Below are 27597 nucleotides of genomic sequence, written 5' to 3' on the forward strand. Positions count from 1 at the left end.
TAATTTTTCAAGTTGGGTGAATATATTTTTTCTGTTGTAAAATAAAGATCACAACCTGAACTGTGCCTCATCTACATTCATTTAACTGTACAATGTGCAGAACAGCTGTTTCAAAATATATACAGTAAGGCCCCACTTTACAGCGATTCGCTAATACAGCGGTCTCAATTTGACGCAATTAGACTAAAGCCCTGCTCATACGGCGCTTGTTCTGCTTTTACGGCAGTTTTTGGGCATCACGCAGCATTCTATTCAATGGGTTCCGCTTTACAGTGTTTTTCACTTTACAGTGGGGGGCCGGAACGTAACCCACCGTATGAGTGGGGCCCTACCGTACAGTGTCTTGCAAAAGTATTCAGACCCTTGACCAATGCTCTCATATTACTGAATTACAAATGGTACATTATAATTTTGTTCTGTACGATATTTTATTTTAAAACACTGAAACTCAAAATCAATTATAAGGTGACATTGGTTTTATGTTGGGAAATGTTTGTAAGAAACATAAAAATAACTGAAACATGTTGCTTGCATAAGTATTCAAACACTGTGCTGTGGAAGCTCCTAGTTTACACAGATGAAAGAAATTGCTCTATCGAGGACACAATTACCTTACCATTGGCCTCCACCTGTGAACCAGTAAACTTGCTGTCACATTGTCAGGATAAAACCCCCACTGTTGAAGGATCATTGGTCAAGCTGTGGATCTGAAGGAAAATGAAGACCAAAAAGCATTCTATAGAAGTGAGAGATAATGTAATATAAATGCATAGATTAGGAAAAGGGTACCAACTAATATCCAAGTGTTTGGATATCCCAATGAGCACAACTGGATCAATAATCAGGAAGTGGAAGCTGCATCACACCACCCAGGCACTGCCAAGAAAAGGCCGTCCCTCAAAACTCAGCGCTCGAACAGGTGACCCTGGAAGGGGTCCCTGTGAGAGAGGAGACCCCGGAGATTGGAACAAACGTGGAACAGGAAAAAGATTTGGAGTCTATGGACTTTAGAAACAAAATCTATTGTTTGGAGACACAGGAGATTAAAGACATAGGGGTCCTTGTGAGAGAGGAGACCCTGGAGACTGGAACAGGGGTCCCTGTGAGAGAGGAGACCCTGGAGACTGGAACAGGGGTCCCTGTGAGAGAGGAGATCCCGGAGATTGGAACAAACGTGGAACAGGAACAAGATTTGGAGTCTATGGACTTTAGAAATAAAATCTATTGTTTGGAACTCAATGTTATCTCTGAAGAAATTAATGAAGATTCTAGAGATAAAGTTATCAATGGCATGGATAATCTTCTGGACTGGATTGATGTGATGGAGCCCAATATAGAGAAAATCTATGGAATTAACTGCAGCCATGTGACAATGGAAAAACTTTCAAGAGATGACCCAGTGTATTTTGAAAAAAAGAACAGAGATATGATTTTACAGCAGTATTTCAGCAACCTATTCAGAATGGATGGCAAGAAAATATTTGGGATAGAGGTAATTCCCATCAGACTCTTACTATATGACTATGGCTTTGACAGCAAGATTATTATGGAATACTGATAATGGAAGATTGGATACTGAAATTACTGGACTTAACAAGACTACTGAAGATGGAAGATGGAAAATGGAACTAATAGGGATAATAGAACAATGGCTACTGAAACTACTGAACCTAACAGATTCTGATGTGATGGATTAATTGAAATGTTTATTTTGACTATGGTTTTGACAATAAGATTATCATAATTAGTAATGAGATGGATTAATCGATATGCTTATCTGGAAAAAAAAATTGATAGATATATTTCTTAAAGAATTGAAACCTCTCTTTGACTTTTTGTGGAAAGAATAAAGTAATGTTTATGAGATTTGATGATTAAGTAAGATAACTACTGGAGGAAAGTGATTTTATAATATGACTTAAGAGACAGGATTGTTATATATTATAGACTTATAACTGATTTGATCTTTGACAAATGGGAAGTCAATATTTTACTCTTTATTTTTTATTTTTGTTTTTTTTTTTCTTTTTTTTTTTTTTTGTTTAACTATTTTTGATTTTGTTTTTTGTCTTTGAATGTTTCATGATTTCGTCTTGTATGTTTTATGAAAATCTGAATAAAAACTATTGAAAAAAAAAAAAAAAAACTCAGCGCTCGAACAAGAAGGAGATTTGTGAGAAAAGCCACAGAGAGGCCAACAATAACTTTGAAGGAGCTACAGTGTTCAGTAGCTAGGAGAAGAGTAATGGTGCACCTGTCAACCATATCAAGAGCTCTGCATAACACTGGCCTGTAGGACAGGGTGGCAAGAAAGAAGCCGTTACTCAAATAGTACCATCTGAAAGCACGTCTGGAGTTGCCAGAAAGCATGAGAGTGCCCCAGCTGCTATGTGGGAAAAGGTTTTGTGGTCAGATGAGACCAAGATAGAGCTTTGGCCAAAACTCAAAGCGCTATGTGTGACACAAATCTAACACTGCCCATGTCTCAAGACACACCATCCCTACAGTGAAGTATGCTGGTGGCAGGATAATTCCGGGGGGATGCTTCTCATCAGCAGGGACTGGGCATCTTGTTAAAATTGAAGGAAGAATGGATGGAGCAAGATACAGGGAAATACTGCAAGAGAACCTGCTTCAGTCCACTCAAAAACTGAGGCTTGGGAAGAAATCTACTTTTCAGCAGGACAATGATCCCAAGCACAAGGCCAAAGCAACATTGGAGTGGCTCAAGAACAAAAAGGTGAATGTCCTGCAGTGGCCCAGTCAAAGTCCTGATCTCAATACCATTGAGCATCTGTGGCGCTCTTTGAAAATTATGGTCCACAAGCAATGTCCAACCAACCTGAATAACCTGGAGCGAATCTGCCATGAAGAATGGGCCAAAATCCCCCCCGACGCTATGTTCAAAGCTGGTACTTCCCTATCCCAAAAGACTTAAAGCTGTTATTGCAGCAAAAGGTGGCTCTAATTAATGTGTGACGGTTGAATACTTATGTAAGCAACATGTTTCAGTTTTTTTCTCTCTCTTACTAACGTTTCCCAACATAAAACCAATGTTACCTTACAGTAATTGATTTTGAGTTTCAGTGTTTCAAAATAAAATACCCTACAGAACAAAATGACAACGCACCATTTGTAATTGAGTAATATGAGAGCAACACTTTTGCAAGGCACTGTATATGGAGAAATAGTTTTCTAAAATTTAGATAACACACAGAAAAAATAACACAGTGCAACAAAGCTTGTGCCTCAGTCCTTACAAATTATTATGGATTATATTCCTGCAATTCCAAAATAGTATCTCTGGAATAATTAAATGGGTTTGTGAAATTATGAGACCTAGGCCACAGGAGGGTTCAAGTCATTTGTTGAAGTCCATTTGAAATGCAACGATCAGGCCTGCATTATCCAGACTGAACACTCAGATTACACACACTTTCTCGCGCTTTCTCCTCCAAATGAGCACACCTTCTGGTAAACAGCATATAAGGAACACAGGACGCTGGCCTTATACTGAGTCCATCTAGCTGAGTACTACCCACACTGCCTGGCAGTAGCTCCCCAGGGTTTCAGGCAGTCCTACCTGGAGATGCCAGGGTTTGAATCAGGGACCTTCCACTACTGAACTGTGGCCCTTTCTATTAAATGCTCAAAGGCACTTGAAGCTTCATATTTGAACATTTATATGCTGGGCTGGTACATCGGAGGATGAGACTGAAAGTTGGGCAGCACTCGTTGTGATGCCATCTTAAAATGCTAAATATATTTTACTGAAGAAAAAAATTACAGGTTGAAAAGGTGCAGATCTGGGATGTGATAAGCGCCAACCTGCCACTTATAGCTGAATTTGGTCTGTGAATTACAGCTAATGCTAACTTCATTTTCTCACCTGATGGTGTATTTTCCAATAGATGACAACAACTTACTGCACAAAGGCAACATGTATGGATGCTGATTGCAACTCTGGAGTACACAGTAACATTTGCAAGCCAGTCAAAGCACTTTCTGCAAACATAATTCATGATAGAGATGATTGACACTGAGGGATTAATATGCAAAGTTTTCCTTAGACGGTTGTGATGCTGTTGGAAATCATAGTGGTCCATGATAAGTCTTAGTTGGCTTTTTTCTCAGAAAGAAAGAATCATCTCATATTTTTGCACAGTCATCACTACTAAGGAACATTTTTACACTGCCGATAAACTATTGTCTGGTTCAGATGCTCAGTTCCAGGCTTGATAAACCATAGTTTAGGGGGCAGGAATAGCAACAGAACTATGTCTTCCCCTCTCTCTCATCCCTTCCTTAGGCCTTACACTTTGGAGTTAGCCATTACGTCCAAAATGGGGAACCGTTGTTTAATATGGGTTGTAGGCAGGTAAGTTATACTCAGATTAGACCCATCAAAATAAATGGGCGTGACCAACTTCAGTCCATGATTTCAGTGCGCCTACTCTGAATATGACTTAGCTGGATACAAGTTAATTTATTGGCTGTTTGAAGTTGGTTTAAGATCTTGTTTAGTAAACTAACATTCAACCACAGCAACCCCATTTCAGACAGAACAACTAACTGGTTTAATTAAACCAGGATACAAGCCCTGAGGAGGGGAGGAAGCATGTGGCTGTGTTGCTTGTTCCTGGATGATAAATTCCAATTTAGGAAGTAGGGAATTGAGCATCTGAACTGGGCCGTATATTCCACAGCTTCTCAAGGAGCAGTGTTAGCTGTCTCCCATGTTACAGAAGCCTGACTAGCCTCAACTAGAAGTCAGGCATTTAGTGTCACTGGACATATGCTGTGGAATGCTCTTCCAGCAGAGAGTCAGCAGGCATCCTCACTTTTGACTTTCAGGCATCTTTTGAAACCCTTTTTATGCTGATTTAATGCCAACAGGCCCTTGCAGCTGTTTAATTTGCTGTTTACTTTGATTAGCCAGTTACTTTAAAGATTATTTGTATTTTTATTTCAAAATGGTGTTTTATGTTTTAGCATTGTACACCATTCTGATATTTTATGATATGGTGGTCTAGGAATACTTTTATAAATTTTGTCTTTTAACATTACTTTGGATTTCAAATTCATTGTAAACCTTGTATCAGAATAGATTGGAAACAACATCTTTTAGGAAACCAGCACATCACAGCGAAGGTTAGGCTAGAACCTTTCTACCTGATACCCTAGCATTCCATAGTCAGGAACTTTCTTGTTATGAAGGAGCATTTCCTGGTGGGATCCATTCCTGCATTCTGAACTATAACAGTCCTAAATGAGCAGAGCCCTGTGGTTATTATGAACGTGTTGTTTGGTTCCTAGCATTCTGACATGCTTAGCATAACACTTGCCAAACTAATGAACAGGATGAGTTGCACTGCAGACCAAGAACATTTCTGCAGATTGTGGGCCCTTCCAAATGACCTATTGATCAAGCATTCATCCTGATTTGCATGCACAAATCTTACACAGAGGGTTAGATTGCATCTGGTCTTAACTGAGCATTCATTCTGATTTGCTTGTGGTGTCTTTATACGTCTTCCCCTTAACAATGTGTTCATTCCACACTTTTAAATGTATTTCCCCGTCACTTTCCTAAGAAAAAAAAATCAGTTTCTTTTTAAAAGTAGATTTGTTGTGCTAAGGTGACAGAGCACTTTAATTCACTTTATTGCACAAACCTAAATTTCCTGGTATGCTGTTGAATCCCTCCCACAAAATACTGACGGTCTGGAGGCACCCTGTGTGAATATGCGTAGGGTCATTCTCAGGTGAAGGAAACAAGTAATAGCAGCTCCTAATCATGTATTTACCTTAGGGCCATTTCCAGGCTTTAAGTGATAGCCGAAAACAAGTTCAAGGTTCACTACTTTCTCCCCACTCGCCTCGTTTTCACTGGCAGAATCCTACCACGGAAAGAAAGGGTGAGTCATTTTGCTTTCAGTTTGTTTACATTCAGGACTAGACTATTCTTTGACAGTTTGGCTTAAATAATATTTTTAATATCTTTATAAACAACTCTGACCCTACATAAGCCTTTGGTGTTAAAAAATAGAATTTTGCACTGTAAAAGTTTTGGAAATGGTTTCCTTGAACTGGAAACTATGAAGGAGTTTCCAGACATCACTCAAGCAGAGATCATAGTGCAGAACAGTAAGTGCCACAGGAGTTTTTCAAAACAGAGGTATTTCCTACAGCAGGAGTTTATAGAGTCCCGGTCAGTATTTTGGCACGAAGCACCTGTGTCATTCATGTTGACAGTGCTATGTGGACTAACAGTGATCAACACGAGGATCAGCATGCTGAATATGTGGATTGTTGGTGAAGTGCTTCAGAATGCCCATTTAAAAAAATTATGACTGGAAGCATCTTAAGTGATGTGGGAAACAATATAGAACTCTGTGCACTGATGATATTTGAACAGTTTATATACATTAACAACTTGCTAATGAGCCTGAAAGTTAAGCAAAGCTGATAATAACTTGCAGCAATCCTGAAAACATCCTGTGTGGATGGATGGATGGATGGGATGGATGATGTTGTGATGTGATAGCAGGTCCTATTCAGGCATTCAGAACCATGCAACTGTAAACGCATGAGGGAAGAGAACAGGGCTGTCCTCGCTAGCCGCATACCTTTACACTGGTCCCTCCCCAAACTTCCATGGAGCGGGGGCAAATCTACAGTGGGGCAGCCTGCTGGTTGCACACATGCTGTCCTTGTGAGGTGGAAACCTGCGTGTGTTCACAGCAGGCTGCCCCACTGCAGACATGCTCCTGTGATAAAAAGCATTGGACAAGGGAGGACAAGGGAGGTGCATGTGCAGGGCGACAGTGCATGGCCCTATTTTCCTGCCTTCTCAGATTATTGCTGCATGGTCTGAATGCCCAAACAGAGCTACTGGGAATAGAGCAAACAAAAAATTACAGAAACCAACATTTTATGAGGTCATCTTCCCTGCCAGTGAAAGATCTTAAATTTCCCTAAGGATTTAACTGTATTTAGTCAATCTGAAAGCTTTGGCAACTACATATAAATATGGAATGAATTCTTCAGTAACTACACCTGAAGGCAGACAACTTTTTAAGATGGCAGAAAGTGGCATGCTTCAGGCATTGTTTTCTACTGAAATTCTCTCTTCTACAGAACTATTAGAAGTACAGTAGACCTGTCCCTCTTATGCCCTAACACTATGAGCACCAGTGCCGCTATCATGTCACTTTCCACTTTTGGAAACAAAGCTACGATCTGGCTCCAGAACTTTATCTATGGTCTCACATCTAAGGCCTACTTATCATGGAGGTGGTAAACTGTGTCTTGGATGTATCCCACTGAAAAAAAATCCCCATACACAGAAAACTAGCATGCCTAGGATCCTTCTACATGACATCTAGTTTTCAAATTGTGTTAAGCCTTAGCTGCAGTCCCAACATAGGCTTAGCATCTTGGTGAGATCTATATTTGACCCAAATATATCATGCAAAATTACTGAAGTGAATTGCACAAAGATTTCTTTCTCAGGGGTCAATTCATATTTTAACTTTTTAAATCATGGTTACCTTAGTCAGAGGAGGAAAATGAAACATGTTGACGTAGTCCTGACTCAATTTCTCAATGGCAGTCTAAGAAAAACAAAAAAGGACAAGTAAATGGACAGCTTACAGATATTCTCCAATATAGATAAATCAGACAACTACTACTGCTGATAATAATACTCGACGCAAAACTGCACAATATACAGTTCTATGGCTTTTTTTCATTAAGAAATGTTCAACAAGCTGATCAGCTTTCCATAAAATTTAAAAAACTAAACATATTAGCCATTTTATGTATTAAAATAAAGGCCTACATTTTTGGACAAAATGAACTCCAGGCCTACAAACAAGAATGAAAATAAACTAGAATAATATTTATTGATAGTTTCCCACAATAGCAAGTCCCAAAGCAATTTCACAGAACAAAATAATAAAATATCCATTCAAGCAATATAATACCGATCAACTAGATTGTTCATTCAAAAAAAAGCATCTAAAGCAAGATATCTACCCCCACCTGCCACAAGAATGAACACCTTTCCAACAGCTCCATTATCACCCAAGGCTTGCGAAATAGGTACCTTCAAATGAATGATATGGCCTTTGGAAACAATCCCCATGTCCTTAAAGTCCTCTTCTTCCAGAAGAAGTAAGCGCTGGCCTGTGATGTGATGCTCTTTAAACAAGGTGGCATATATACTCATTTCGCCTGATGCGTCACCTTAAGATAACAAGAAACTGTTTAGAAAATTACAGAAATCAACACAAAAAGGTCAACTAAAAATAGGAGGAGCCTTACCTTTCGTAACAAGCTGTTGCATCCAAAAGTACTGTGAAAAAATGACACAGGTTTTACCATTTTAGTCATAAAGAAGCATTACACGTAGCATCGAATCAGAAAACTTGTGAAGTATAATGCTCTAAGTTCTGTTTAAATGAATAGCTGTATAAAAGCACTACAGCATACATATTTAAATTAGTGTTGCTCCTGAGTAGAGATCTAAACATAGTCCCCAAGGCCAAAATCAGATCCACTCCCTGCCAGGTTGCCAACTCAGAGCCAAGAAAGAGATACGCACTGAGAGACTTAGGGCCCCTCCAGACATCCTTTTTCTTGTGCATTCATGATTATTTGTACTTAGGATGCATATACAGATATACAGGGTGGTCAAGAGATCCTGGTTTTAGTAAGATTTGCGCCTGTAAAGGTTTTGGGGCAGTCACACTGCTTCATTTCCAGTCAGTGTATATTCTGTAACTTCCTGCTGCAATCACGTAACTTTTTATATCACAAACATTCTGGTTTCTTTTTGTTCCACTTTTGTTGTGCTAAAGCCCCTCCGGACAGTGGTAGCACTGGGGTAATGTGGTAGCATTGGGGACACATTGCAGAACAAACAAAAGTAGAATAAATCCACCACTGACGGACTATTATTATGTCAAGAACATCTTGCAGAAAATACCTGCAACAAAACACCAAATCTGGACAGGCCCTTAGGGTCAAACTACACATGGTGCTTAATGTATAGCATGCAGCTATGGCTCTCTTCTTTTTCTTCCATTAATTACAAGTGTGAAGGGTGGTGATGATTACCAGGATTGCAGTGTGAGGGGAGAGTTATCATTTCCTCCCTAACCATGACCCACTATCTGTATGCAGCTACGAAGCTTGGGTGGGGGATGAGGAGTTATCACTGGCTCCAACTGGAATTTCCCCCTAAGTGGGAGGGGGGGCTGTGGCCCTCCAGATGTTGCTCGACTCCAACTCCCTTCAGACAGCAACAGTGATGGGAGTTATAGCCCAGCAATATCCAGAGAGCCAAAGGTTTCTCAGCTCTGTGTGTGTAACAATTGGAAGGGGGGGTCGCAGTTGGAGAGGAAAGGGATAACCCTACCCTCCCATGAAATACCATTAACATTCCCCCCACCCTGGTGGCTGAAATGAAAGAGAAAGAAAAGATGTAGCTTCATCCATACATTAAGTGTAATGTGTACTTTTGACTTTCATTGACAGTCCACTTTAGAGATTTGTAGGATGCTGACCCTTCATTCCCTATTCCATTCTTGAAGTTACTGTCTTGTAAAACCAGTTGCTGATCAGAGCACTAGAAGGATTCCTGGTGAATTTCATGAACAGAATGAATAACTCCATTCTAATAGATTTGAGGACAGCAGTCCATTGAAACATGTAGAAGAGAATCAAAAGTATGATACAAATTACCAAATGTGTTGGGCCCTTGAGTGTTTTCCATGTTATTAATCAAAATTAAAAACTAATTTTTGTGTGTGCAGAAATGTCCCAATTTTTTTTAATTACTTTTCCATTGAAGTGGCGTTTAAAATTTGTAAATGTATTCATGTTAGGCATTCAGCAGGTAAGAAAATCCTCACCACAAACAATAATAGCATTATTTAGATTCTTGTTCACATAGATATCCTGGCAAGATATCATTGACATCCCTAGTTGGACAACATAAAGGGAAGACGTACATGTTCAACTAAGGCTGTGTACACACCATACATTTGAAGCACACACCCCTCCCCAAGAATCCTGGGAACTATAGCTTACCCTTCAGACAGCTGCAATTGCTAGCATCCTTAACAACCTACATTTGCAAAGATTCTTGGGGGGATGTGCTTTAAATGTGTGGTGTAAGGGCAGATTTAGATTAGAGTAGGGTGACCATATGCCCAACTTTGCAGAGGAGAGTTTTCTATTTGAAGGGCTGGCTGATCCAAGTCTGGTTTAAAGATAAGGAACTCCAAGAAGGGAGAGCAGCAGAAGCCTCAAAGTAGCCCATCAACATTTAACACTTGGATAGTGGACCGAGCAAGCCCACGGTCATCTGGCCACAGCCTTCACTATGATGGTGAGATTCATTGTATGTCTATTTATAGTAATTACTTCTAAATTCGCATCTATACATATGAATTAGCACGTGCAAATATTATGCACATTTGTCTTCTTCTTTCTTGTCCCCCCCCTTTTTTTTTGGCAGTGCATAAGTCACCACCCCAGTTAGGGCTAAGCTACATGGGGCACGGTTGCCATGTTTAACATTAGCCTGAGAGCTCATTTTCCAGAAGGGCAGGATGATGGGAGATCCATCCCTTTCCTGTCCAGCTGCTCTCCTCCTGAAACTCCTCCCTGCCAGTGTTCTGAACTTGTGTTTATCTAGCAAGCCTGGGCCTGGAACCCCACCACAGTGGAGTGGGGGGGGTGTTTCCAGGGAGAAGCAGCTGGGTTTAGCACCCTTTCCCGAACCCGATCTTCATTACAACGAACTCCTCTTGAGAGAGTAAATTGCACAGGGAGAAGCAGCCATTGGTTACCGTTTCACACAGCTGCAGTCTAATGTGTACCCTAAGGAGTAGCCTACTTAAAGGAAAATCCAAAAAAGGCAGATTTAATTAATAAAAGGCTGCTTACCACATCTTCTTCAGTCCACGAACCAATATTAAAGGAAGGCAGCAACTGTGTAAGAAATATTAATTTAAAAGAGCAGTTTCTTTCAGTCTTTTGTCTCCCTGCCCCCCTCTTCTTTTCCCTTTAGTGGTCAATCGTTATTTAGCATGTTCTTTGCAAATTAATACAATCTACCTTACTGATAACGTGACTTATATAAATATGACATATCTTCTGATATGAAACGGAAGCATTCTCCATTCAGCCAAGCCATTGCTATTTAACCCCATTTTTTGCTTATTCCTGCTGACTTATAGCAGGGCAGTGTGGATTTAAAAAAAAAAAAAGAGCCAGATTGGAATTTCAGCCCTTGTTCCTCCCTGTGGATGAGGAAAACAAACTAGACCTAAACCAACTTTGAATTAATATGACAAGTTATAATTTGAACTTACTTTTAGGTTTGTAAACTTAGTATTGACTAGGCTGTTCGAGATTCACATTTCAATATTTGCGAGTTATGTAAATTGTAATGAATGTTTAGTTGATTGCAGGTTAAGACAATCCACAATGATGAAGAATATCATTTCAAAATCAATTACCATTCAGATTTGATTCCTAGATCTGAAAAGCTTTAAATACTTTAGCAATATAATGGATGGGAGCAGGAAGGTATTGGTAGAGTTTGATATTCTGAAGATGAAGCCATGGAAAATCTAGCCAGACCCCAACAGATGAAGGCTATCCTAGCTGAAATGAGCTTCTCATTAGTCTCCTGGCAATGAACTAGTTAATGCTAAGTGAACTATAGTAATACTTCAGTTAACTAATCCTCCAGGAAAGAAGCTCCTTTTAAGGAAGGGTTTTTAAAATGTGAAACTGACTAGATTTTGTTATGGATAAACTTTCAAGCCCCTGCCTTTGCTTTGCTAGGGTAAAACTGACAAGCCTGGGTGTTTGCTTTGCATTAGAAGAGACCTCTTGCTTTCTCCCAGGGCTGGGAAGGGAAGGATCCAATATATTCAGAGGAAGAGAAGGAGGGGAGGGGGAAGGAGGAGTGGGTGGATGCTGGGTAGGCCCTTTAAAGCCCCTGTTGAAGTTGCTCCTACCATCTATGAGTGGGTGTTGGAATTGATCTCTATTCTTTCCGTGTTATTCCTACCTCTGGTACCAAAGTTTCTGTTAAAGAAGTAATATCCAGGAACGCATCTACTTTGTTAACTGAGGTTGCCAGCACTACTGTTTTCCAAGTGTGTGTCTGTGGCTCCTATATACCAAATAGTGAAGTTATTCTCCAAGAGTGGAGCTCTATGTACCCAAAATGGAGCCACCTACGCATAAGACAGAAATACTAGCTGGTTTGGAGAAACTCTCAAGTTTTGTATATTTAGGAGAAAAAACCCCTTGGGGTGAGGACCTAGTACAGCCAGTGAGGACTAAGTATGCTAGCTGGCATGGAATGCTGATTCACTGTTGTGGGGGAAATAACAGACAAGCAGGGGAAGGGGAGTGGAATGGAGCAAGAAGGCATGGCTAGCTAGAACCCTGAACAGGAGTACTCTATACTGCAACATTTTGTTACAGGTCCCATTTCTATATATACAAATAGCAAATGCAGGTTAGCTGAGTGCCTATCCTTTCTCTCTTTCAACAGGACTTTTCAGTGGAGATTTCTATACCAATTGGTATTGGTGTTGGATTTTAAATAGTTTATATGTTTTTATTGTATTATGAAATCACTTTGAGGTGCTTCATAGGAAGTTTATCTGAATAAATAATACCATCATCAGTTTAGAAAAATGGCAGCACTTACAAATAAGGAAGTCGTTTCTATGTACTTTGCAAACACCTCAGGTATGCATAAACATACACATTTGTAAATTAAAAGGACCCCCCCCCAAAAAAACCCAGACCAATGAGGACTGAGCATGCTGTGTAATCTTCATGACTCATGGAATCTCGAGTGTCACTAGAAAAAGAAATGGGAGGGGAGAAGAGTGGAACAACTTGCTTGAATTCCTAATAACTTACAGTATCTTGGAGGACAGCATGGATGCCTGGCTGAAAACCTGAACAGGATATGCTGCAACATTTGGTCATGTTCTAGTTGCAGTTTCATTCAGTCCAAATGATAATCCAGATGCAACTAATCAAGCACTATCCCAAAGCCTTACATTACAAACATGTTGTTAGATGTGAGGTTATACACCAATGGTGTCAAACTCAAATGGTTTGGAAGGCCAAATTCCTCACTCACCAGGTGACAGGTGCAAACCATTTTCTTTAAAAAATGCAATTCCACCTGAATTTACTACCACACAGTGCACTGCGCTGCATTCAGTCTTCTATATTTTACACCCTTCTTGGGACTTATGGTTGTATTCAGCTAAGTCCTACTCTGAGTAGACACACTGAAATTAATGAACCTAAGTTAGTCATGTCTATTAACTTCAATGGGACTACTCTGAGCAGGTCTAGCATTGAATACTTTACGGTATGTGAAGCTATTGCTACTATGAGTATCTTTGCTCTCTTTTCCTTGTAACATCTAATACAATACTATGATATGATACCATTGTGATGTGTCTTTTCCCACACCCACCTTTTATCACTGGCAGGCACGGGCAGAGAGATTACAGTTCAAAAACATTACCCTTTTTGCTATAGCAGACATTACAAGGTACAGACATTGCCCACATTAATATAGAACAGGAGCAACTCTGTCCCTCTTACAATATCTAGTTCTGTGCTAAATTACAGGAAATGGGATAATAGGATACTAAGGGAACTCTCACATTCAGGGCAATCCTTGTAATCCCAAAACTCAGCTACAGACTTGTCAATAGTGAAATGGTAGATTGACCTGGAAAGTAAGTTAACTTAAGAATAGGCTTGAAATAAGATCATATTAATTGAACACAACAGATAGGTATTTCCATGAATAAACACCATATCAAAACTCACTCCAGTTGGTTTAACCAAACAAGATATAGTACAATATTTTGTGTACTTTATTAAAATTGTAGTGTCCAGAATGTCACAACTTCAGCATTCAATTTGTGGCTTCCATATAGCTATTGCTACCAGGAGCGCCATTGCGTCCCTGTTTATCGCTTTGGAATAGGACAGTTAAATTCTTGAGAATCACCACTAACTTCCCTAATTTTGTGATATCCCGAGTCTCAAATGCCTGTGCTAACTCCAACCAATTTTCCTTCATAAATATTTCTTTGTTATATTTTATCAGTGCTTTGGGTTGTATCCAACTTAAGTCATACTCAGAGCAGACCTATTGAAATCAGTGGGTTTAAGTTAATTGTGACAAACTAAAATTAATCTATTGATTTCAATGTGTCTATTACAAATATGAATAAGGCTGCAGTCCTAATCCCACTTATATGGAAGCACAACTAAATTCAGATTTACTCCTGAGTAGACATGGTTAGGATTACATTGTTCATCTGATACAACCCTTTATAATTATTAAGAATTATAAAAAGGACGTAGGGTAGCACTCCAAACTAATTTAAACCACTTCCACTTAAACTAACTTAAACCATTTTATTTTATATTGAATACAGTCTTTTAAAAACAATTTAATTTGACTTTTCTTTATATGAATATATATATATATTAAAAACCTGGCCATTAAAAAGTAAAATCTAACAATGCAACCATGTTTAGGAGTGTGTGTGTATATATATATATAGTATTTAAAAAGGGTATAGATTATTGTGACACCCTGCTTGTTCATAAATCAATACACATCAAGTAAGATCATCAGCTCTCCACGATTTGACATACTGAAGTTACTAGTGAGTGAACCAGAATGAAATACCCACTGCTGTTTCCCTTGAATTCAAAGGCACAGCCCAAATAAAAATAGTTGGTATAGAACCATTGTACCCCTTATGTAACCCCTAGTATACAAAACTACAGATTTTCTTTTTTTCCCCTGTCAAAATGTTTATTGCAAAGTCAGAAATGGAAACAACGAGAAGAAAAGGAAAACAATTCACAATAAAATAAGATTTATGACACCAAATTGCAAGTAATAAAATAAAAATTACACTACTGGGTGTTCTGTTAATAACTAGACAAGCAAATCTATTACATGAATGAAGCAAGACATCACATGGTTAAGTGCTGTACTGGGGGGGGGGGAGAGACTAACCACTAAAGGTCTTGCCATGCAAGAGTGTAACATTTCACATTCCACACAAATTAGATATTTTGTTTACACATTGCAGTAGTTTTCGCAGAGTTCACACAGCATGGCAGTTCTTAGAAAAACAAGGTTAAACTTTTTTAAACACTGAAAATAATTTCCATTTACATGTTCATACGAGTCTAGATTACAAATATTATTAAGCCATATAAAACATTTCAACAGTGCAAAAGCAAAAAAAGTGTGCTGTATCAGACTTCAATTGAGGCATTATAGGTTTTCAACTATCAAATATTTATTGTAGTTTGCCTCCATGATATTGCTGAAATTACCATCAAAAAAGCTCAAAGTGGCTTTGCAAGTGTTACGAGTCTTGAGGAGAAAGTAAATTTGTTTTCTTCCATTTTCATGAGTAGGGTAGGTTTTAATGATTAGAAGTTATTTTTGCCATATCCTAACTCAACTGTTTTATTGAAAAAGAAGTTGGAAGAGGGCAATAGATTCTGTACTGATGTACTAAACCTCCTTCAAGTGGCAGGTTCTGATATGTCAATTTCAGTTTCTGCTTGTCATTTTTCAGACCTTAAATTCACTTTACCCTATTTTGGCATTAATGCATGAATTCTGTTTTAAAAGTCTGCACAAGATTTTGCACACATTTTCATGTGCATTTCTCATAATGTATGCATTCTATATGCAATTTTGCCAAATACACACAATTTTGCAAGCATTTTCCCCCACTATAATGCATTTGTGAATATTATTTTCACTAATACACATTTTAGGGTCCTTTCCTAGCATACACACGTTTGTATGGATATTTGGCTGGAGAACTGCATGGCAATATTTGGAGAAGTGCAAATTTCAAAGAACAGCTGCATTTCTGTTCACATATTGGCTGGAGAAAAGCAAATTAGTTAGGTTCACATTAAAACACGAACTTAAAAATTTCTTCCTCAACTCTAGCTGTACAGATCCAGGGTTTGGGGACAGCTTATTCCAAAATGAGTCTATTCACTCATTATATTCTATGGGACACCTCAACCTGACCTGCATTTGTCTTCTAAACATCCCTATTCTATGATTCTACGATCATTTTCTCTTGTGGGAGAGGGGGTTGATCAAGGTGGCCAGGAAGCACAGTGTTTTCTCCACATGTTGATACCTATACACCAAGACTGATACAAAGTTGAAATTTCCCCCCTCCAAACAAAACAAAGGAACAAGCCCATAGTTCCCAGCAAAATATGTGTTATTTTTGTCATGTTAGGCTCTCATTAAACAGATTTTGTAGTGCCTTAGAACTCTGTAAATCCTGTTTGACCACTTTAGCAGGAGCCATACACAAGAATGAACAAGTATGCTACATAGTGATGACTACAGTGATCTCTAGTCTCTGAAAAACTGTTGCCTGTATATCCAAGCCTTAAGAGATCTTGAGTGCTACCTGATTGCAAAATGTAGTAGCAGTTACCCATTGCAATGCAGTATCTGAAGTGAGGCTTTTCAACATTATGCTTTAGTAGTGTATATATTACTTAAAATACTGAGCACTACAGTAAAAAAAACCCTACAAATATTAAATAAACAGGTAGTGAATGTGTGCCAACAGCTATTTCAGATCCTAAGTTTCTAAAGCAACCAACATTTTTATAGACCAAAGTCTTTGTGTGTTTGTAGCACAGAGCACAGAACAAACAAGCATACTAAATTACTCAAAAGTGTTTTGAAGTTGTTGGGGAGAAGGTACAATAAAAGTGAAATTTATTGGCAACAGAGATATTTGGTTTTATAATTAAATCCTGTGTATTTATCTAGAAGTAAGTCTTACTGAACATAATAGAATTTATTTCTGTGTATGGGTACATATGTTTGGGCTGCATGAAGGCTTCAGATTCTGAAATCATCTATATCTGGCAAATGTAGAATATCAGCCCAGCCCACATTATTTTTATATATGTATCAGCTGCCTTCATTACAAGACTGTAATATCAGATTTAACTAGAGTTGCTTATGTATTCCTATCCAGAGATCCATAAGCACTGCTGCCATAACTGAGCCTCTGTAAAGTATTTATTTATTTATTAGATTTATATCCCGCCCTTTCTCCCAGTAGGCACCCAGGGCAGCACATAAAGTGTATGTGTGTTGCGTGAACAAAGGGGAGAGAATCAAGTGTTGGGACCATTTTTGTGCATAGGCTGCCATTTTTGATCATACCCTGGAAATATGATGCTGTGTTTCCTACATAAAAGTGTACATAACTTCATATGAGAAAGTCATATTGACTGGGGTTTTTTCCTGAATGGCACACTCACCTAAATATTACCAATGCAGCTGTCAACACACACAAACCAAGCCTAGATACCTCTCTTTGCCATGACTACCTTCACATTTCTCCCAACTGACAAACTACTATCTTTGATGTACAAACTATTAAAGCACTACTGCAACAGGAGTGATGATAGAGATTTAAGATGCATCCTATTGTTCCTAGGAGGGGACCCCAGAAGCCGTAACATAGGATCAGATCTAACCCTCAGATGTTGGAGCATAGACATCAAAGACTGCTGGAGCTTTCCTCTCCACTGCCAGTGGCTCCTCTGAGGCCCTGGCCCAAGCAACATCAGATCTCCAAAGCTGGCAGGGGAATTCCAGGTAGTGGCTTGGGCCTGAAGGATCCAAAGCTGTCCAGTCACCCAAGAGGCCCCCAAACCTGGGGCATGTGTGATTTAGACATGCTTTTTCTAAGCAAGACTTATCTCCCTCCCATTGTTTCCAATGTGAGGGAAAGCATAAACGTGTTGCAGCAGGCATCATCTTAAAAGAGGCATTTCACTGGGTGCAAGAGAGAAGGGGGAATACAGTTTTTAAGTTTGTGTCTGCCACCCACAGTTTTAATAAGCTCTGAAAAGCTTCTTGAATATATAAATTCTATATAATAAATAAAGTTATTTTAGTCTGCCTGAGTCAGAATTTTAAGTTGTAAGCTTTTTAGTCAGAATTATAATTGTTTAAATTAACCCAATTATTCTGCTAAATGCTTCAGCCCTACTAATTATTATGTCTACAGTTAGACTCTTTGGTTACTTCTATGCAATTGTGATTGCAGTCTAAACAGACTTTGAGGAAAAAGAATCAACCAATGAATTCTCATGTCCACACTGTATACTAGAAGCTGTGTTTAAATACCATTGCATTATATTCAGCTTCTCATTTCTAGTTATTTAACAAAATTTATATACTGCTTTGTTGTAATAGTTATGAATCTGTATCTACCGGAAACAGACAGAAATGGCAACAAGGAAACACAACAGTTTAACTGCAATCCTAGATGTGTCTTCTCAACAGTAACTCCCATTGAGTTCAGTGGGGCTTACTCCAGACAAGTAGTCTAAGTGCAGGATAAAGCACAGACACACCAACATTCCCAACTAAAGAAACATACTTCTTCCATGTGTGCATTGCCCTTCTGGACCAGGTCGTTTGTGTAAAAAGATGCTGAGGAGGGGAAGCCTACATCAGGTGTCACCTCTATGGAAGCGAAATCTGTATGAGAATTGACAGCCTGTGTGAGGAGAGCTTACTGAATCCAGACAATCTGGTGTCCTCCTCCAAATAGATGACATGCATTGTCAGAGACGATCATATATTCATTGGATGGAACTCAACGTAGTGCTAAGTCTCTCATTCCATTAGGATTTCTCCTTACAAAATGGAATGTTCTCCCTCTGTGCATCTCCTAAATCGGTTCTAGGGGTTCCCCAACCCTCTGGAGAAGATTTGGGGAGGGTGCATTGGGAGAGGGAGGAGTCCCGTTGCACAAGTGGAGATTTGCGCACTGACGGGATATGAATACCACCCACTGAAGTGAAAAAGGCACAGATCCAAGAGCAAAGCTTGCTCCTGTACATAAGGCTCTTTGAAATGAGGCCAGAGAATTTACAGGGAAAATCAGGACAGAAGCATTGTTAACTTAAAAAAAGGCTAACAAGAATAATAGTAATATATTTATAATTTACCAACAATTATGTGAATTAAAAATACTCCTAGCTGTTGCAGAATTTTGTTATGATGGTGAGCTGTAAACATTTTGTACACAGGTAACCAAATACTGCAGCATAAGGAGATTCTTCCTTTAAAAAAAACACAAGGTGTTTTAAAGCAAAAAAAGGTATAAACATAAGTAACATGATTTATCATGTACAAGAAATAAAATGGGCCTACAAAACAAAATGGTGTTGGGTTTAAAAGTTGTATGAATTCACACTTGTAGATTCTTTTTCTGAAAAATCATTTTCCTCCCCTCCCCATTTTATATGCCACATTACTTTTCAACTTCTTTCATTCACTGCTATCACTGTCATCATCAAAATCAATATCATCGGTATCATCATCATCATCATCGTCACCAGACAAGTCGAATTCATGGAACCCCAAAGCCATGTTGACTTTCTTCCCTTTTCTCATGGAGGTGGTTTTGGAAGAATTCTTTCTGGCTCGCATATTTATCTGCATCCCTGAATGCAGGACGGATCCTGCTTCGTTCATAGAGAAGACATCCCCAAAGCCCTTCATCATCAAGGCCTTCAGACTTTGGTTCATGCCAGCTACCTCCCCGTTACTTGTTGCTGTGATCTGACATGACATCTCTGCACTGTTTGATTCCTCTGTTTTAGATTCAAAGTAAGACTCCTTAGACATTCTTGCAGCAAAAGGGAAGCAAAACTAGTAGGGAAGGGAAGGAAAGAGGAAGGATAGAGGAGAAAAAAAAGGAAAGTTAGGATCAATTTAAAATCCAGGCAAAAGACACCATCAGATTAGTTAGCAATAAACAGAAAGTAAAATTATTAGTGTCTTAATATAAACTGTCAAGTAAGAATTTCTGAAAAGACTTGGCTGTTTATATTTAAACAATGAAGATAGCATAACCACCACCAATGAAAATGCAAAGCACACAGTAGATGGAGCTTTCCTGCTGAAAATGCAAACTTCAGATTATATGAGGTAATATCTTATAGAAGTGTCTATCCTAAAACACTTTTATTAAAGCAAAACAAAGAAACAAACAAAACCTGGAGATTATGTTTGCTTATGGACCTCTTTTCATGCTAGAATCAAAAGCTACAACTGAAGTCAAAAGACACTAATTTTGGACAAAACAAAGAAAAACCCTTACTCTTCAGTGTTAAGAAACTGCTTCTTAATGGTTTACAATTTTTCTTAGAAAATGGAAACTGAAAAATGATCCCCAATATGGCGCCACATACACGCTGCAATGTGCACAGAGTTCCTAGGAGTGCAGATTTACCAATTTCCCCCTTCTACCATAGTTAATACACTGGTCCACATTAAGCTAGCCTTGTGGAGGCTTAATAGCCACTGTGTGGTAAGTGCTTCATGTCATGTGGCTATAATGTGGATTATACAGACAGTTTCCATGTCACTATCAGCTGTTGCCAGGAATATCTGAAAGTGGTTTCCAGACTGTTTACACAATAGGAGTGATACACATGGCAAACAACTCTGTATGTTACAGCTGTCTGAAGCATGGACCACTCACTGCATGGAGCTATTTGAAATAGCCTCCACAAGGTAAGACAAGAGCTCTTAGGGATAGGGAGACTCTCACAAGAGATTTGCCCTGGAGACAAAGGGCCACTCCAGCATCATATGGCAGCAAAATGCATGGATGTGTGGCAGGAGGTCACACAACAAATCCTAGCTTTCTGATAGCTGTGAGCCTGTTTGATACATGCAGCAAAAATACACAGTTGCTGCATGCATTTACTTAAAATGAAGTTTGTATGTTGTGAGCTAGCAAACACAAATCTTTACTTTTGTGGAAAAATAGAGTAACACACTGACTTCATTACTTTCACTCCATCAGAATTTATTTTCTTTCCCTATAAAAATCTTTAAAGTTAGCTACTACCCGAATTAAGTTTTTTTGGCTGTCTACTTGGCAACTGATCTTTGAGAAAAAAATCTGAGATAATGGAAGTTTCACACAACATGTACCAATACATGGACATTCTCAAGTCACATCTCATGGATAATTTAGGCTCCCCATAATGTATCTATATCCAAAAAAACATAGCTGGCAGGATGTGATTAATTTCCAGTGACTGGACCAATCTGACTTTCTTATGTTCTCAGCCTGACAATGCAAACAAAGAAATGCATGTTCAGAGGTCATGCTGGCATCTGGCTTCATTCTGATGAGTATTTAAAATACATATTGTAGCTTGGAGGGCCACCGCAATATAATGTGGTAAGAGTGCTAGGACTAGGATCAGGGAGTACTGAGTTCAAATCTCTACTTAGTCATTATGGTCTTGGGTCAATCACCATCTCTCAGCTCAGCCTACCTTACCCTACAGGACTGTTGTGAATTTAGATAGGTACAGGCACAACCACATGTAGTATGCTGGGCTCCTTGGAGGGATGGGATTAAAAATATAATAAATAAGCAATGGGAGAATTGAGTTATACTGATACAATCAACTGGACATCAGATATTTACCTGGAGAATGAACAAAGTGATATTATAGAAAAACCCAAGGTGAAGGTGAGGAATGATATTGCACTTGGGTTTGTATGTGTCTAGGGCTCAGAAGTCTGGGACCACTCCTTGGTCTTTCATTTAGAGGCTCCAGAACTAAGCATGCATTGGAGACTGCTGAAAGCTTTAAAATGCCATGTACTCATCCAGCACTTCTAACAGCAGCCTTGATGTGTTATTTATTTTACAGTGCTTTTGTTCCACATGTCATTGCCTTAATAAATTCCTTTGGTTCACTATATTTGGGGATTTGCAATGCAGTGTTGCAGAATTCAGGCACAAGGTTCTAAAATGGGCTGATCAGGTGTGGGAAATGTCACCACAGAAGCCAAATGTTCTAGTTCTCCTCATAACCTCAGGGCAGGCATTGCTGTAGTCCCTCAAGGTGTTAAGGCCAATCTAGTTGTGTGTTTCTGACTGGCTGAGATTGGGTTCCAGACATCCAGTGGAGAGCAAACTGAGAATTGCTCATGGCTGTGTTGGAACAGTGGGGTTCCACCTTGACTCAGGCTGCTGAAGGGGAATGCAGCAGAGGGAGGAAACTAAGGATATGTTCCTCATACATGAATCCTGGAACACTCCTGATAACATCACTGTAAATATTCTTGAATAAGAGGTTTTAGGATCATAGCCCCAACCCTGTTCATACTTTCAAAACAGCATCTTTGAGTAACAATGCAATCAGGTGCAGTTTGCTCCAGGCAGTAAGACGTTCATTTTAATTATCTTGACATCCAGTTCAGGTCATTATCACATACCAGTGGAAAATGAAAACAAAAAGAGGTTTTGTGTGTGTGTGTGCATTTGGAGTGGCATGGGGGGGATGGCAATAAAAATGATATAACATGGCTGCTGTACATGAATGATTTGGTGCATTGAGCTTCCTGCAGTTGCATTATAAGTAGCCACTATTTGCATGTGTGAATCAGGCCTAAGAAGGAAGAGTTTCCATAATATAACCATAAAGCTGTTCAATTTGTCCTCTTTTCAATTCCATGTTGATGTCGCTACAATGCTTGACAATGACAGAGCAGGTGCTGTGCAGCTGCTGCTTAGCCCCCTTAAACTTGACAAGTCTCTGCATAGCATGTGTCTCCATCTGGTTCCAATTCCTGACATAAGTTCTATGCACTAATTCTTGCATATTAATTAAGCATCCTTTTTTTCCCCTTCAGATACAGTTTCTTGCCCAAACTGACACGGAGCTAAGTTCCGTAGCTAAAATTACTGAACTACATTTGAAATGCAGGATGTTCCTGTTGAAGCAAAAGTACTATTTGGTTGCAGTCTTTCCCCAAAGAGTGTTGTGATTGCAGCCATAGTGAAAAGCTAAGTATTCATTTATTTAAGATAATTTATGCCCTGTTCTTCCCTGAGGAGATCAGAGTGGTACACCCTAAAAACAGGAAGATATGAACAAATAGTAACCAAAAGCAAAACTCACAGTAGCCAGGAGAGCTCAAAAGCCTGATTAAAAAATAGAGGGGGGGGAGGAATAAGAGCATAAGAAGAGCCTGGCTGCTAGATCAGGCCAATGGCCCATCTAGTCCAGCATCCTGTTCTCACAGAGGCCAACCAGATGCCCACGGGAAACCCGCAAGCAGGACCTGAGGACACTCTGCCCCCTTCAATTTCCAGCATCTGGTATTCAGAAGCATACTGCCTACAATCTTGGAGCAGGGATGGAAAGATCTGTTAATTCCGGTTCTCTCAGATTTTCATTTTTCCAATCTTAAATTTGGTTCTCCACATTTCTGCAGCATTTTTTTTTAAAATCCTCATGAAAATTCTCCAGAATTTTAGTACAAATTTCTTTTAATAAACACACTTTTGACTAATGTACACATTTTTGCAAGCAATTTCTCCTCATAAAATGCATTTTTGTATGTTTTCACTTATATATTCATTTTTATGCACACTTTCCCCTAACATGCATTTTTGTAACTATTGTTTGGCTGGCAAACTGCATTTCAAATAAGTATGAATATCGAAGGATGGCTGTGTTTCAGTCCTCATATTGTTTCAGAAAGTGTGAATTTGATAGATTCAGCTTGAAATGCGAACTGAATCAAATTTCTTGCCCATCCCTACCATGAAGGCAGAGTATAGCCATCACGGCTAGTAGCTCTCTCCTAAATGCAAACAATATAGAGATCTCCTGAGAGAAGAAGTTCCAGAGATGAAGGGGCTACTACAGAAGAGACTTTCTATTTACAGCATCTCCTTATTAATTCCTAAAGGGGCAGTGAGAAGGGCCTGTGTGGAAGCTATCAGTTCTTGGGCAGGAATACATGGAAGAAGGTAATCTGGTCCCAAGCCATATGGGCTTTATAGGCCACAATGAGCCCTTTAAACTATTTTTGGAAATAGGTATCCAGTGCAGTTGTTACAAAAGGAGAGCAACATTATTTCCCATATTTCACCCCACAAGAAGTGTGGCTGTAGGAGTCTGAACTGAAGTTTATGAACAGTCCTCAATGGTAGCCCCATGTACAACACATTACAATAATCAAGAGGTGAATAAGGCTGTTACTCTTATGGTGACGTAAAGACACAGCTTCTTTATCATTCTTTCATATATTCCATGGCTGAGGATAGTTTTCAAAACCAGTGCCAGGGATTCAGTCCTAGAAAACCTCAAGTAAAGCCTCTGTCTTGGGGTTAAATTAGATGTAACCGCAATTGCTTGAACATGATCAAGCAATTGCTTGAACACTTTTTTTGTTTTGCTTCCTCAAGCAGGAAAGCCTAAGCACTGTGAGGACTGGAAGGTAGGTGGGAAGGAGAAGTTTAACTCTTCCCCCCTCCTTGCCATCATACCAACAAAAATCACTTCTTAGTGAAATTTGCATTTCAAGTGAAACCTCCATCAAGGCTTGTGGGAGCTGCTTATGAATTACAAACAGAAACTGTGGGTCATTATTTGTTGGGGCCATGGCAGAGCGAGAGCAAAACACTGTCACACCCATAAGCTTGGATTCCTATAATGGTTTGTTGTTTCTGCACATACTAGGGGAAGAGTGAAGCATGATCCCTCTGTGTGTTCATGCCAAACCATTAACTTTGATTTACTGTGATGTGAGACTGCAGCCAGTGTTTTACCAATTAAATGAACCTTCTTTCCTTGCCCTTCCAAGCCTCTCTAAACAGATAGGAAGACTTGATGGCTCCCAATAATCAGTTAATTTGTAGGACTGGACATGTTCCTTTTAAAGGTGCCCTATCCTTTTGAAGACTCTGCGGTCCTCACCTCCAACCACCTTTTACTGCTTCAGATCATGACCTGGCCCTTCATCCATATGGAGGTGCCAGGAAGGAGCTTTCAGTAAAGCAAGAAAAAAATGCTCATCAGTTTATTTCCCTTTCATTCCAATTTTATTTTGCTTCTGCTGTCTTGAAGAAATAAAGATCTCTTGTCAACAAGGTTAGCCATTTTCACAGGACACCAGGAGTTAAATTCTTATGGAACAAAACAAAGTGTGTGGGGTGGGAGAGGCAGTCTAGGAAACAGCAAGAGTTTTCGTTATTCAGAAATCTGACAAATGCTCTTTCAGCTGCGTGGCAATTCATTTAAGGAGTTTAAAAGACACTCTACTTTCTGCATTATCTTAGTCTTCTCCCCCAATAGAACTGCACCTACTTGTAACAGGAGAGTTGTATTAATGTCCTACAAAAAAGAGGTTTATGCTAAGCACAACAGGCCTCAGCACAACACCTTCCTTCAGCAAAGCCAGCCAGTGAACAGAAGAAGCAATAAGCAAGTGCAGCATAAAAATCCCTAGTCTTATTCGTGGAAAGACTGGCTCATTAGGGCTGTGTTTCATGCTGTGCACCATGTAGGTGATGGCCCATATCTTAGCTACTGGATCTTTGCAGACATTAAAGGAAGCCTACAGGCTACCTACTGAGAACACAGAGAACCTCGTTTCTGGGAAACACTCATGCTTCATCATTATATGCTACTACATGTTCACAGCTGGAATACACATGCAGTGTCATTCATACAGATGCCATTAAGCTGTGCCTCAGAAAGAAGGTGCAAAAACAGTGAACAGGCCAAAATAGCTACCAACATTAAAGAGTGATCACAATGTGTGCAGTTCAGGCAGTCAAAAGAGGACAACACATTGCAACAAGTGCAGAATGCGTCAACATTTAAAATTGGTGCTGGAGTTTTTGGGGGTGGGTGGAAAGTAGTGCCCATTGGTTTGAGCAGAAGTCAAATGAAACACAATGAAATAATGCAAAAAAAAAGAGTTGCAGTTTATTTACAAATGGCATAAAATGTTAAGATAATACTGTTGAATGATATATCTTTCTATGGTCAGTTGTCAGTCTTGCAGTCTTTTCTTGGGCACATGATTTCACTGCATGTGACATCAATTGGTAATTACTCATAAAGAAGAAGGAGCTCAAGATTACATAGAAAATGTTACTTATGTTTTGCACTTTATTTATAGATTGACTTTTATGGTATGTCTAATATGTTTGCCAACTAAGATCCACTGCCTATATGTAAGCCTTGATTTGGACTGTGCTCCATCACTGGCATAGATTTCTGGACCTCCTTCCTGCACCAAACCATCTTTAGGGCCAACCCTACTTGCAATGATCTTATAGTAACATAACTGCTGATTTGGGAAATGGAATCCAATCACTTTTTTAAATTATGCAAACAGCAAATCTTGCAGGCTGTTTATCATTCATTTAATTAATTCATTTTTGAGAATATGTGACCCACAAGACAGTCTGAAGGCACATATGCTAACACACTATTAAAGCCAAACAGATCACAGCCTGGTCAGTGTCTTACATGGAGATCCCAGAGAGACTCCCATTCAGGTACTCTGCGCTTCTCGAAGGAAAAGTGGGAGGTAAGTATAAATAATAATAATAATAAAAAAAATATCACTAGCGTTGCTGATTTAAAATTACAACCATTCAGAATTTTGTTACAAGTGTATAAGCTCTGATGCCCACATAGGGCTCCACTGTAAGCAAGGGCATCAGCTTATCTCATCTTGCATTTCTCTGCAGGCATGTGTATTCTTGTTCCATTGAGGAGAATGCATATCTGTGCAAGAGCTCCATGTGTTTATTAAAGCACACAATAAAACACAAAGAACAGTGGTCTGTAACTGAACAAAGTTTAAGAACCACTGATCTAAAAGAGCTGGTTCACACATGTACCAGGGCTTCCCTGCTGTCACCTATGGAGTGAACTACATGCAGCTGTCGGTTTTCTCTTCATTAGCCAGAAGTCAAACAACTGCATTCATAGGCTTTGTTTTTATAGTGCAGTGCATGAAATGTACAGGATGCACATAACCAATTGAGACAGGCTTTCACCATACTTACTTATTTAAAAGATTCGATACCGCACTCTTCAACACAAAGTTAAATATACTTTTGCTGGAATTCAAAGAACTGCAAAACTAGTTCCAAGGGTACTTTATTTCTCAAACAGGGAGGTGTGGGGAAGCTGTGGCCCTCCAGATGTTGCTGAACTACAACTCCCCTCATCCCTGATTGTTGGCCATGCCTGCCATGGCTGATGGGACCTGTAGTTCAGGCACCTCTGGAGGGCCAAAGCTTCCCTACCCCTACTTTAGGGCAACCCACACTTGAAACTGAGGGAAGTGTCAAAAGTCATCTGCAGTAGGACACGGTAGTCTGCTGTTCAAGGACAGCCAGTGTGTGAGGGGTGCTGCCATACATCTGGCCTCCCATCAGCCATGTCACTGGGAGGAAAAGGCAAGGTGACAGCAAAATTGGTGCAGGTGCAATCCTGCCACTGCATCTGCACTGCCCTGGCTTCCCCACCAACCTGTTTCTCCCTTCTCAGTAAACATAGACATGCAGCTTACGGATGACCAGACATGTAGCAGCCCCTCTCTCTCCCTACTGGCTGTCCCTGCTGCTGTTCAAAGGG

The 27597-nt window shown here is 39.5% G+C and overlaps 1 protein-coding gene across 4 annotated transcripts in view; it reads right to left on the minus strand.

The window, feature by feature from the left end:
* Positions 1–27597, minus strand: part of MAP3K20 (mitogen-activated protein kinase kinase kinase 20) — a 127371-nt gene that overhangs the window by 22718 nt on the left and 77056 nt on the right. For 3 of the 4 annotated variants that reach the window (XM_061608463.1, XM_061608462.1, XM_061608464.1), the window contains exons 12-16: positions 10960–11004; positions 8329–8359; positions 8111–8250; positions 7554–7616; positions 5808–5900 (exon numbers count right to left, since the gene is read on the minus strand). In XM_061608463.1, coding sequence (XP_061464447.1) covers positions 5808–5900; positions 7554–7616; positions 8111–8250; positions 8329–8359; positions 10960–11004 — 372 coding nt within the window. Of the gene's footprint in view, positions 1–5807; positions 5901–7553; positions 7617–8110; positions 8251–8328; positions 8360–10959; positions 11005–14869; positions 19829–27597 lie in introns of those variants that run through there. The other variant, XM_061608465.1, reaches the window with a different exon arrangement.

This window comes from Rhineura floridana, chromosome 2 (assembly GCF_030035675.1).
Source record: "Rhineura floridana isolate rRhiFlo1 chromosome 2, rRhiFlo1.hap2, whole genome shotgun sequence".
Classification (NCBI taxonomy): Eukaryota; Metazoa; Chordata; class Lepidosauria; order Squamata; family Rhineuridae; genus Rhineura; species Rhineura floridana.